This window comes from Delphinus delphis, chromosome 12 (assembly GCF_949987515.2).
Source record: "Delphinus delphis chromosome 12, mDelDel1.2, whole genome shotgun sequence".
NCBI lineage: Eukaryota > Metazoa > Chordata > Mammalia > Artiodactyla > Delphinidae > Delphinus > Delphinus delphis.
The window spans coordinates 60,658,397-60,672,260 of NC_082694.2; the positions used below are offsets into that span (position 1 = coordinate 60,658,397).

A 13,864-nucleotide genomic window follows, 5' to 3' on the forward strand; every position below is an offset into this window, starting at 1 on the left:
GATGAAGAGGAACCAGCAAAAGAACCTGGGAAAGATCCATCTGGGTTGGAGGAGAACCAAGAAAGCACAGTAAGACAAATTCCGGTTTCAGTGGACACACAGGCCAGGAATATTCTGTTCTCCAATAACTTTTTTCTTTAGTTCCCTGAACCAATGCAAATAAATCCCACACCTCTGAGTGCTTTTTCTTTTGCACTTGATGCCCAACCATTTCAAGCCCTCTCCACATGATTACTGTGTAGGTCTGAAAGCAGCCAGAGCAGTAGCCCTGATGTCAGAAAAATGGCTCAGACAGGCAGCCTGTCTGCTGCTTTGATACGACCCGTGTCCAGAGGGAGAACCGCCAATCCAAACAGATCCCATGGATTGTGCCCTAACCAACACTGTCAAAACACAGCATGAGAGAAACTCAAGCCAGCCTGCCTGGGGCAAACTGTCAGGGTGTCACACAGCTTGTGGGAGCTCAACCGCATATAAAAGGTGAGGCACTGAATTCGGGGAAGGAGACACATAGACTCAGGGGCCCAGAGCAACCTACAACTTGAGCCTTGTAGCCTATTGCCTCTGCAAGGGTCCTGCCTTTTATCTTCGTGAGTAACATGCTGAAGTTGCCCTAAGGAGGAAACAATGTCTAGGAGTTCACGTCTGCAATTCTGAGAACGTGGAAATATCTTTAAAGCATCAACTCTACAATCTGATTTATACACTGACTCATGTATGAAATTCAACTGTTATCAGAGTTTAATCTCTTGATTTAAAAATGTTTTCAATAAACACTGCTATCCATCACTCTCAGCTCAAAATGGAAACAGAGTTTGGTAGAGAGGAATGGGAAGAAGGGAGAGGGCATGGGACCATGAGGATGCAGAATGCCCCCTCCACTTCCACCCCACCTCTCAGGGAGGAACGTTGTCCAGAACAGGGAGGTAGGAAACAACCTCATCCCTGGAGTTTTCTCTGTTGGCAGATGTAGGAGGGAGTCAGAGGGATAAGTCAGAAACTTTTTAGTTGATGCTTTAGTGTTGCCTATGCAAATTTTCTTGGACCTTATTTACGACCACAAAGGAACAACCTAGGCCCAGAGGCCTTGCTAGTACACAGAAGCCTAAAGGAGATGGAGTATGATTATTCTGAGGATCTGAGGACAGGTTTCTCACTTAAAGCCTAAAGGAACCTCAACTGTCCCTTCCTCTCTTTTTCCCTCTATCATCTTCTGGCCTTTTGCTCCCCAACCAAGTATCATCCAAAAAACATGACCCAATGCTGAAAAATACACAATAATGTGGTTCTTCATTCCACTTTATTTATATCCCATATTTCTCATATCTCTTCCCTGGGCTTTCTTAAAATATCCATCTTTTGAAGGAGAGAAGGGAAGGGAGGCAAGAGACAGACCTAGGGAGTTTTCTGGACCCATTGAGAATTCTCTGGACACATTGAAACTTGTTGCTGTTCTGTTTCTAAGTCAGCCTCATCTCTAAGGGCAGCACTCTCAGAACCTGCTGGAAACTAATGGCCACAGCCCAGCATTGAGCCCAGAACCTCTTCAGTTGGCCTTGGGAAATAAGACCAAGTGCAGACCGCTCACAACCCAGCTTCAGGCTCCTGGCTGGTGAGACTTCATTTATTGCTACATCTGCTCCCCAGGTGATTCGGGAATATGCCCAGCTTGTTTAGGAAAAGCCAGGAAGTCAGTGTGACTGGGGTGAAATGAGTGAGGAAGAAAGTGGTAGGAGGTGAGATCAAAAAGGTAAAAGAGGTCAGGTCCTGTGGGGCCTGGACAGCCCCACAAGAAGGCACTGGATTCTCTTTCAAGTGAAAGGAGAAGCCATTGGAGGGTTTTAGGTAAAGCAGTAACGTGACATGACTGTAATTTGAAAGGATGGCTCTGGCTTCTGTGTGGAGAAGTGAAAAAGGAAACAAGGATGGAGCAGGGAGGCCAGGTGAGAGAGGGATGATGGTGGCCTGACCCAGAGTGGGAGCAGTACTCAAAAATGGACAGATTTGGGACATGGTAGAAAGAGAGTCAACAGGATTTGCTAACGTGCTGAACTGAGAGAAAGAGGAGTCAGTAAATGGGTCAAAATTTTCCATTTACTGAGTTGAATCGATCGCCAGTGGCCAATGATTTAATCAATCGTGCCTATGTGATGAAACCCCTAAAGGACAGCGTTCTAGAGCTTCCTGGTTAGTGATGAACACTTGGGGATCTGGAGAGAGCAGCATGCTCAGAGAGGGTATGGAAGCTCCACCCTCCTTCCTACATGCCTTGCTCTATGCATCTCTCCCATCTGGCTGTCCTGAGCTGTATCTTTTTATAATATACTTGTAATCTAGTAAGTGAAATGTTTCTCTGAGTTCTGTGAGCTGCTCTAGCAAATCAGTAGAACCCAAGGAGGGGGTGGTGGGATCCTTTGATATATAGCCAGCTGGTCAGAAGTCCAGGTAACAACCTGGACTGGTGATTGGTATTCTGAGTTGGAGGGTGTCATTGGAACTTCCAATCTACTGCCAGGGGGTCAAAAACACAGGTGATGATATGGGCTTTAGACTGGCGTCTGAAGTGGGGAGAAAAGGGGCCAGTTTGTGAGACTGAACCCTTGATTTGATGCTACCTCCAGGAAGATCGTGTCAGAATTGAGTTGAATTTTAAGATACTCAGCTGGTGTGCAGAGCATTGCTTGGTTGTGTGGGAAGCTCCCCTTTCACCCCTGCACAATGGAATTGGGTCCAGAATCCCAAATAGTAAGTGATCAGCCAAGTCATTATTTCTAAGTACTGAGTCAAAGAAGACTGAGAATGAAGTCATAATTCCAAGCTATGCTCTGCACAACCCTAGGTTTCATGGAGTCCCTGTGGGGTTAAGTAGAGATGTTGGGGGAGGCAGGTGGTTACTGAACAAGGCTTAGCTGACAAGGTTCCAGGACTCTCTCCCCACTTCAGTCAGACCTGCTCTTTTAGCTTTAGGGTTCCATGTGAGATCTCCTCTGAAGAAAGTGTTCTACTATTTCATACACAAACTTTAAAATCTGTTGGAGCCCATTCTACCACTGAGACGGGGCAAGAATGTGGAGAGGACCTCTTTCTGCAGTACCACCTGCAGGGAAAAATCTAAAGCTGAGGGCAAAAAAACAGAGAGTAGATGATTTCTATGGCCTTTTCAGCTCTAAAAGATTGGAATTCTACTCTCTTATTCCCAACCCCTGAACAACAATCTCAGTTCAGACTCCACTCATGCCCTGGTCTGATAATGACTTTGATGGAGACATATGACCTGGCTAGCCCTAATACATGGGTCTGATAACATTTACGGGCCTTTGAGGAGGGGTATAAGAAACATCTATTTGATCAAAGTGCCTTGAACCTTTTGATTTTGAGAACTGCTGGACTGAAACATTCACTGTGAGTTAACAAACCCTTCCTTCTGCCGCCCCTGATCTTCATCAGTTTCACAGTCTTTAGGGCCTCAGGCAGTGTCTGGACACGGTCTCATCCATGACTGCCAGCCTCCTGCAGCACCGAAGCTTACCTTTCCTGGTCAATTTCTCAGTACTCTCAATTTTTCTTGGTTTCTCAGATAATGTCATTTCTCTGTCTTTTGCCCAGAGGAAGTGTTAACAAATTTAGGTATCCAGAGATGCTCTTCCCTTGAATGTAACTTTCTAAGCTCTACCAATTTGCAGTATAGGTCTGGGGAAGAAACACAATGATCTTGAAGAAAATCTGATTTTAGGGAAAGCAACGTTGTTTTCCTATGACAAACTCTCATTTCCAACACTAGGGTCCAATTGCAAAGAAATGAAGCATGAGCAGCTGGATTTAGGAATCTTCTAAATCCAGATGTTCAAAGCCTGAGGTGAAAGCATACTGCATAGAGTTAACAGCTGATAACTATAGAAATTCTTGAGCTTGTCTTACAGAACAACAGATAAAGGAACAGTTTGTTAAAACCCCTTGGCTTATAAACTGCCTTCATTGATTAAGCTCACTTTAGTTATTTTCCTTTCTTTCTTTCTTTCTTTTCTCTTTAATTACATACCTTCCCAGCTTCACACAGCTCAGTTGTTTTATAGGAACTTGGAGTCAACTCTTGTCCAGTGCAAGGCAGTTGGAACTGGTTGGGACCACCGACCCTAAAACAGGGCCTGCCCAGGTGTCCTGTCAGACATCAGTGGGCTGGAAAACTCCACCCTCTCATCAAGCTAAGTGCCTCTATTTTGAACATGCGAAAGCATGTAACCCAGATGCACCTGCACAAAACACCGATTACCTCATCTTTTCCTGACCTCCAATCACCTTTCCCCATGCCTAAGACACTCTGCTTATCCAATAAATATCCCAACACCCTTGCCTTCCAGGAGGCAGATCTGAGACTTATTCGTCAGTCTCCCGATCGGCTGCTTTGTGAATAAACACTTTCTCAGCTGTAAACCTCAGCATCTCAGCATTTGGCTTGCTATGCATCAGGCAAATGGAACTGGTTTGATAACAGAGCCATAAGATACTCTTATAACATCTGTGCTCCTCTTCCAAGATTTTCACCCTATATTTTAAGAACTTTGATGGAGGATCAAGTACATCTTCATTCTAGGGGAACATTATAATGCCACATCCTTTGTAAGACAAGAGAATGGCAGCATTGTGCGTAAGTCACCTAACTCATTCGCTCACCATGGTGAACATTTGTTGCTCTTATCTGTACAGCACCATTATTTTTCTAGACCTCTTTAATTACATCTCCAGTAAGAGCAATTGGTTTAGGAGATGGGGGGAGGCATGCATTCATTTTTTTACAAACAAATGAGTTTTACTACTTTCCAAGTGTTACTGCAAGGATGACTAGAGAATAACAATGAAACTGATGGCTGGAAGCTAGCTAGGCTCATCCACTTCTCCACGCTAATCTCTTAGCTCAGATAATTCACTGCATGTCATTCTTTGTTCACCAAAACCACAAACGTTAAATCCTTGACTGCCAAGGACCTCTTGTACCCTGTAGTAATCTGTAAATATAATAGTACAAAGTTTTCAGTGCTATTTATAATTTAACAGCTTTAAAATCTATTTTTAATGTTACCTTTGTGATCTTTGTAGGGTTTTAATTTGTTTGGTTGGTTGGTTGGGATTTTTGTTTGTTTACTTGCTTGTCTGTCTTGCTTGTTTTTTGCTTCAAGTCATGGTTTTTTTCTCTTCTTGACAATTCTGTGCTCTTAATATTAATTCTCAAACAAATGGTCTAAATTCTCCCTGGCAAATTTGGATGTGTTGGGAGATTGGGCTACGTTCCATGTGTTGCCTTTGAAATATGGGCAGAGTAAGATGATGTCACATCATGTGAGCACAGCAACCAAATTCAGGCTGAGGGCTACAGCCATGACACAGTCCTTTCATATCAGCCGTCTTCAAAACTGCCATAAATTATTGCTGCTGGTTGTAGTGCCAGGATCCTAGGGCCCATTTTCATGTTTAAGAGGATGTGAAGGGTGTCCCATACCACCCTACTGGCTCAACTAGCTAATGACGTCTCCTCTCCACCTCAGTCCTTCCGTGAAATATGGCGGTGACTTTCCACAGTGTGACCGGCTCCTCGCAACAGAGCAGTAGGTTAGCTATTTGAAGGCTGAGAAAGATGTAGCATAGACGACAGAGAAGGGAGACAGAAGGGAGAAGGGGAGGCCATTAAACCACTTCAAATGACTTTTAGAGTTTGAGACTGCGTAGAAAGTGGCTCTGAAACTCAGAGTGAAACCTCAATCTTCCATACATTCATCTTTGAAGCCAAAAGTTGGTGAAAAGACTGGCTATGAAAGCAAGCCCCATACTTTCATAAACAGCAAATTTAAGTAATTTCCCCAAATCTCCTATGTTAGCTTTGCTTTAAATTACTAGGGCTGCCATAAATAGTCTCCCGCATCTTCTCTTTATATCCTTTATCCCCACACCTTCTTTCCTCAGGTTTAGGGCTTACAAAGAAACTGAGATTTCATTTTCAGCAGAATATATCACGATCAAGCCTCATGTGGCGCGTCTGTACATCAGAGAAATAGAAATGTCTTGCGGCTTGTCCTTCCCTCCTTTATAAGAAGTAATCACCTCCAGCTGAGCCAAGTGGAGCAAATGCTCAGTTTTCACATGATCTTGCTACAGCATCATAATGAATGCACCTCTTTGATGGAAGAAAGAAGCTCCGTGGAAAAAACAACTTAAGGATTTGGAGTTGGAGCTGAAAACATGGGCTGCTTTGTTCTTATGACAACTGCTTCACCATCTAAAAAATTTCTCCAGTTTGAAGGATTTGTCTTTCCCAGCCACAACCCTCGAGCTACAATAACAGACTCATGATTTTTTTAGATGCCAAGGTTATGAACACTCTTTTATGAATATTTTCCTTTGAACTCATTTCTTTGAAGAAGAAAAATAGCCCTGTGTGTTGCAGGGTTGACAGTAATAGACAAAACATACAAATTGTTCTCTTAGGAGCAGTAAAATGCTCCAAAATGCATATAGAAAAATTCCAAATACAGCATAATGTTTATGGAACCCTGCCTTTGTAGCTATAATTTTTAAAGTAATATTTCTGACTGGCATTTTTATACAGAACATATTTCAGGGATTAATATCAAGATTAATGCCTTAAAATGTCTCCCTTTCCAGTATCATGATTGCTTTTCCCATATTAGTACAAACTCTTAGTGAGTAGAATTTTAGAATATGCCACTTAGAAGGAAGGAAACTTTCATTGAGTTAATCTGCTTATGTTTTTATTTTTCCTTTTATCTCATTTCAACATATCCTCCAACTTCCTCCTCTAAAAATAATTCAACTGTCAACCCAACAGATTATAGTAGATCTATTTATTTCATTCTGCCTCAAAAAGAATTTATTATTTAGGCTTATAATTATATATGTAGTACTGTCAACTAATTTTTAGGTTCCTTATTAAAACTTCTTTTCATTCTGTTTTTTGGGTTTTTTTGCAGTACGCGGGCCTCTCACTGTTGTGGCCTCTCCCGCTGTGGAGCACAGGCTCCGGACGCGCAGGCTCAGCGGCCATGGCTCACAGGCCCAGCCGCTCCGTGGCATGTGGGATTTTCCCGGACCGGGACACGAACCCGTGTTCCCTGCATCGGCAGGCGGACTCTCAACCACTGCGCCACCAGGGAAGCCCTCATTCTGTTTTAATATCATCAATTAAATCATTTCTTTTCTGGTGTTTAAAAAAAAATGTTTTCCCTGAACCCCTTGCAAATGTTTTCACTCATCCAAAAATTAATCCAGAAAACTCAGCCTCTTTTAATCCTGCTTTGTGGCTTAGATTCTTTAGCCCTGGATCCATTCATGTTGATTTCTGTTATATGCATGCTTACGTAAAAATAGCCTTTGATATGGCAGAGAAATAATTCTATCACAAATGACGTGCCTCTGAAGCCTAACATTGTCAGGTGAACCCTGGCAGCAGTGATTTAAGAATGCTCTCCCAGACTGAGTGAATGAATGACCTATAAAAATTTCAAGACACCACTGTTGCTTTGCACTTGGCATTAGGAACTTTCTTCAAAGGTCTTTTCATGTAAAGAGGCAGTACTCTAAAGTGCTTCAGAGGATGAGCTTTAGAACCAGCCTGGTTGGGTTCTAAACCCAGCACTGCCACTTACTAGCTTCATGATCTTGAAGAAGAGACTTAACCGTTCTGAGCATCATAAAATGGGGTTAATAATACCCCTTACCCCTTAGGATTGTTGTGAGGATTAAGTTGGTAAAAACATATAAAGCACCTATGACACTGACACTGAGTTAGTACTCAATAAGTGTTAGCTGTTCACATTACTTAACTCACAAAGGCACGACTTCCCTTTACATAATTTTAGAAGATTTGTAAAATAAAAAGAAACCTATCAAAATCTAGTTCTATAAAATTTACCAACATGAGATTATAGACAGATATTGTTAGATATAATTGTCTATAACTGGCTATTCTTTTATAAAATTGTATCAATTCATATAGATAAAATTATATTGATCCCTTTTTTTAACCTGGAAAGTTTGTTTTCATAAGTAAATTCCTTTTCCAATGACTTTCTTTGTTATTGGACCTAAGGTTGCCATTGCTTTCCCACTCAGCTTGTCTATCTCACTCCCTACCCAGCCTCAGCACATTAATTCAGTGAGGTTTATTAAATGTCTGCTCAGAACAGATAGCACATGAAAAAAACAGCCCCCAGCTAACTTCATCTATATGGCAGGATCAATTTCCTAATTTTTTAACTGATCAAGTTTGTATTTTTAGATAACTGTTTCCCATAGCCAAAGAAAAATCCATGAATTCCTATGTGTTTAGAGCCCAAACAATTTTGCTTCCATGAATCTCCTGAAAGAAATAGGCTATAAGTAATTAAACAAACTTGAATACCATATAATTTACCTACACAAAAATGATCCTAATTTCTGTCCTCCCAGTGTGTTACCTTCATATTGACTCTGGAGGACACACTCAACAGTCTCTGTCTTCATCTCAACCCAAGATCAAAACAGCAAATAAATGTCTGGTAATTATGTAATTTAACAGAAAAAAGGCCAAAAACTTGTAGGTAGAGTTTGATTATAATGACATAAAAACTGCATTGAAAATATGTGAGGGAAAACTAGAGTAAATGGTTACTCTGCTAATATAATGAAATTATAGGTTTTTTTTCTTTTCTCCATTTTCTAGATTTTTGGTACTGACTATATTATTTTACAATAAAAATGTTAAATTTGTAAAACTCTATAAAAATTGAGCTATACTTTAAGTTATACAATTTTTCATTCATATATTAAAAAAGACATTCACAACATGGCATTTAATTCTGATTTAACTTCCATGAAATAAACCGTACAAAGATTTCTCAAAGAAATTGAGTCTTCAAACTGCATCTCTGTTTTGTATTATATGCAATAGATTCCCAAGGATAAGAAAATCATAAAACTAAGGCTGCACTTTGCACATGACCATCATATTTAAGTACTATTTAGAAAAACGTGATACTGACTATACACATCTGATTTAGCTTCATAGTTTCTTATCTAAAGAAGTTTTTAAAAGATATTTACCTTCAGTTTTTCTTACATTTCCCTTTCTTTATCACTAGATGAAAATGAATAAGCAATTTGGACATGACATAAATCTAGGATATTCAAAGATACCTATAGAATGAATCTATAGGATAGAAGTTTCCACACAGAAGTTTCCACACAGCATCTGGAGTCAGATTATTTTAAAGGGTGCCTTGACTTTTGAATATAATACTAGATGCAATTATCATAAACTAAACCAGAATATTACAAATGAAGATATTCTAACACAAAGACTTTTAGGATTTTGTTTAGATTATCAATGGTTGTTTTATCCAAATTTTCTTCATTGTCATCCATGGTGTGCCAGACTTCAGGGAAAGGAGATGGTATCAGATGCAAAACTGGAACACCTAACAAGATGAAACAACTTGTAATTAAGTGCATATTTCCCATGAGTAAACTAGAAAGTATCATTCTTCAAGGAAATCTGAGTAGGACTGTACTATATACTGTACTATACTATAGTATATAAACACAGCTGATCGTTCATCATCTTCTGTGTACTTCCCTGTATCTTACCCTTACACTCCAAAGTCATTCATTCGTTAAACAAATGTTAAGTAATTCAGTAAATAATTATAAAGCACTTACTATGTACCAGCCCCTATTCTAGGAATTGAGGGTTCATCAGTGAAAAGGCAAAGCCCTGCTCATATGAAGCTTACATTCTACTAGAGAAAGAAACAAATAAACAAATACAAAAAATAATTTTAGAAAGTGAGAAGGCTTATAAAGAATAGTAAAACAAGGTAAGGGAATAGGGAATGAGAGGCAGAGAGTAGGGCCAATAAGAGGTATTTAAAACCAGGGAAGGCCTCTTTGAGAAGCTAACATTTAAACAGATGTAACAAAGGAGAAAGCAAGCTGTGTGAAGATCTGGGGATGAGCATTCCAGGCAGCAGTTTTAGCAAGTGCAAAGGTCCTGAGGTAGAAGTGTGCTTGGCCTGCTTGAGGAATGGCAATGTGTTCCTCAAGCAATGTGGCTGGATCAGAGCAATAATTAGAGAGAGAGGTAGGAGGTGATGGTGAGGGAGAAAAGAGGTATAAAATGGAGGCCCTTGTAGGTCATGATAAAGACTTTGGGTCTTTTTCTACTTGATGGCAAGCTACCAGAGCTTTAGAGTAGGGAAGTAACATAATTTGATTGACATTTTTTAAAGATAACTCTTGCTCCTACGTAAAGAATAGGGAGGCGGAACTTCTCTAGTGGTGCAGTGGTAAAGAATCCGCCTGCCAATGCAGGGATCATGGGTTCGAGCCGTGGTTCAGGAAAATCCCACGTGCCGCAAAGCAACTAAGCCCGTGCACTTCAACTACTGAGCCTGCATGCCTAGAGCCCGTGCTCCATAATGAGAAGCCACCGCTATGAGAAGCCCGCGCACCGCAACCAAGATTGGGCCCTGCTCGCCACAGCTAGAGAAAGCCCGCGCGCATCAACGAAGACCCAATGCAGCCAAACATAAATAAATTTTAAAGAAGAAAAAGAATATTTCTTCTTTATTAGCAGGAAAACACCACAGTTACACAAACTGTAAGAATACAATCTAGCTCTATGAAAGGGAAGGCAGGATGTCAGAGGTATATGAGATTTGATAAATATTCAATGTGTAGGAAAAAATATAAGTGTCCTCAGGGATTTGGAATGACTTTCATAAAAAAAAAATAGAAGCCATGAGATGATTGGTGAATGATTTACTTAATCAGTTATTAAATTTAATGGTTCTTCACACTTCTAGACTGTTGCAAATGCATATAAAATACAATAAATATAATAGGTAAAAAACACACATGTGCAGGCATGCATACATATATACACTCATACATTACCTTTTCTTAAAAATGGAATATGGTCATCCTGAATCACACCTCCATAACCATAATTCTGGAAATACTGCCTCTCCCAAGAGTGATCCTTGAGCAAACCTAATTCATGGAGTTCATGTTCTGCAGATGATAATTAGACAGCAGATGAACATATCCTTTTATCTGATCAACAGTCAGATGCATAAGGAGTTTGAAATCTTGACACTTGGTTTTAAAACATTATGCAGTAGTACACCCATGACAAAAACCTCTGAGCTGCAGGAGTCAGGCCTCCCCAGAGGGCCCGGGGCCTCTGCCCTCACTGCCCTGGAGGTGGGCGGTGAGACCCCAGGACAGGAACCCAGCCTCTGGCTCCAAAGAAGAATCAGGCCCTAAAAGAGAGCCCTAACAAAATTAGACAATTGTTCTCCTCTGGTTCGCGATTTTAAAGCTGATTTTGCTGCCATGTTTGGCAAAGCAAGGGCCACTCTGTTCTCCCAGCAGTTCCAAGTCTGGGCCACACGCCTGCTTTTGAGAAGGAGAGACCCTATGGGAGCAAAGACGCCCCCAGGCCACTCAGCAGGTCATCAGGGCCGTCACCACCTTGTCCCCTGAGGGCAGGCTGCCGGCTTTGTTTACAACCAAAGATGGTCAAAAGCATCATTTGTACCTTCAATCAAATCAAGCACTCAAAGACACAGTCATATTTTGGTAACATTTAAATATTCAAAGTACATGATGAATACGAGTTCACTGTCAGAAATCCTCACAGCATCTCACATGCCTTTCATTCTACAGATGACGCAGGAGGGAGAACATTTCAACCGAGATTTTTAAAAGCCTTTGTCGTTGGCGTCTGTTTTTTTAAGTTTTCAAACTGTAAATGTTGGGCTTTGTATTTTGATGTAAACTCAGAATAGTGGCATTTGGGGCCAGTGACCAAAAACCAAACCAAACTTGTAACTGACCATGGATCTTAATAAACCTGTTGGTAAAAAAGAAAAAAAAAACCCTCTGAGCTGAACTTGGGTATGGACATTTTGGAGTCCTTCTAAGAGTCACACATGATTCTAGCTTTACAGGTGAGAACCTCCTTAGAATCAGAAACTCAACAGAACAATAGAGAGATGGAGAATGAGAAAGCTAGAGGAAAAATGGAGAGAAAAAACACAGGTGTAGATACTTACAGATCCTCAATCCTGCATGAAGGATGCCTTACGAGGAGATGCAGAGCTTGAAAGGGGAATCCTTAGAGAGAACAGGTATGAAGTACTAGACTGAGTGACCACTCTTTGGGAAAGGGATACCTATTATGACTTGCATCAGTGGTTCTCAAAGTGGTCTCTCATCAGCTGCATCAGTACCACCTGGGAACTTGTTAGAAATGCAAATTATCTGGTCCCACCTCAGACCAACTGAATTAGAAATTCTGGGGGTGAGGTCCAGCGATCTGTGGTGTAACAAGCCCTCTGGGTGATTCTAATGCACACTAAAATTTGAGAACCATCGGCCTACATTCCATCAGTCCTGTCATCTTGCAATATAGAACCCATGTATTACATACAGGATTACATATAACATGAGCCTATGTTACAAGATGATAAGAGATCACAAGAAGAGTTTAAGACAACTGAATGAAACTTTCCAGGATTGGTTATTTTAATTACTAAATTTAAAGGGTAAAATTAGACCGAGTGGTAAGCATTCATATGTAATGTGATTTTAGGAACATCAAGAAAGCCCCTACTACGACCAAAACAATATTCCCATCTGTTTATTGATAATTATAATTCCTTTACCTTAGGCTACAACTTTTCCTTATACAATTAGAGATATGGTTTGAAGTGTAAGTATCACTCAGTGGGTTATACAATGGGTTAAAATTGTATTAAGATGTGAGTTACTGATACAAATTCATTCCAGTGGAGGAAATAAGAGAAGGGAATCAAATCCTTGACAGAAGGCCAAACCCAATTTCTTGAGGCTACTCAAAGTAAGGAAAACATGCTGTAAGGAAGTGTCCCCAAGAAGCTTACATTAATAATACCATAATAGCAATTCTTTCAAACTAGAAATTTAAATTTGCCAAAGATAAGCGTCTGAGGTTCAGGTAAAAGTTTCTTTCATAATATTCTAGATCTGGATATAAGCACGTTCTGAACTCGTGGCAAAAGCATGAGTTGAGATGGCAGCATTTTCCCCACTGCTGAGAAGAAAGTACAACCCTATCCTACTCCAAGAAGTCTGTGTGGCTGGAAAGGAATTCTTAGCCTGATGTTCTTGCCTCAAAGCAGGGCTCCTGGCCTGGATTCTATAATAAAATTCTATCGCATGCTCACCTCTCCCTGAAGCCAATTTTTTGTGCTTTGTTGTGTTTTGTTTTGGGGTGTTCGTGTGTATGTGTGTGGAGAGGGAAGGGTGTATGGAGTGGAGGTACAAGAGAAAGAAGTTATTCTCCTTTTCCTTCTGCAAGCCCCAAGCCTCTCTCCTGAGCCATAGATATCTTTGTTTCCTTGGCTGGTCTGGCCTAACCTTATCTGGTCCCTTCCACTCATTTATTTGACACTGAACCTTCTCTTAAATGACTCTTGAAGGATTTTGGCTTGCTGTTGCATCGCCATCTCTTACACCTTTGGAAAGTAAGCAGAGATTGTACTAGATTTAAAAGAAAATCACATCTGCATAAAGCAGAAAAGAGAAGATGACAAAGACTGAGATGGAAAAGAAAGAAACATTAAAGAATATCTTTTGGTATCATTATGAGGACATAACATTCATCATTATCCAACATGCTTTGCTGAGTTTTCCCTAAAAATGCATTCCATATGCTTCAAACAGGACTCTGAGAAAATATTTCCAAGCCATTTCTAAGGATATGCAAATATGAAATGTAGTATTTTATGTTTCCGTTTCAAAATTCAGTTTCATGCAGGAAAATAAAGTGGGT

At 40.5% G+C, this 13,864-nt stretch overlaps 1 protein-coding gene across 4 annotated transcripts in view; it reads right to left on the reverse strand.

Moving 5' to 3' along the window:
* Positions 1–6,359: 6,359 nt before the first annotated feature.
* The window catches only part of QPCT (glutaminyl-peptide cyclotransferase), a 30,625-nt gene continuing 23,120 nt past the window's right edge, over positions 6,360–13,864 (reverse strand). For 2 of the 4 annotated variants that reach the window (XM_060026808.1, XM_060026805.1), the window contains 2 exons: positions 10,942–11,058; positions 6,360–9,464 (listed from right to left, as the gene is read on the reverse strand). In XM_060026808.1, the coding sequence (XP_059882791.1) occupies positions 9,319–9,464; positions 10,942–11,058 (263 nt within the window). In that variant the 3' untranslated portion in view covers positions 6,360–9,318. The remainder of the gene's footprint in view (positions 9,465–10,941; positions 11,059–13,864) is intronic. The other 2 variants (XM_060026806.1, XM_060026807.1) reach the window with 2 other exon arrangements.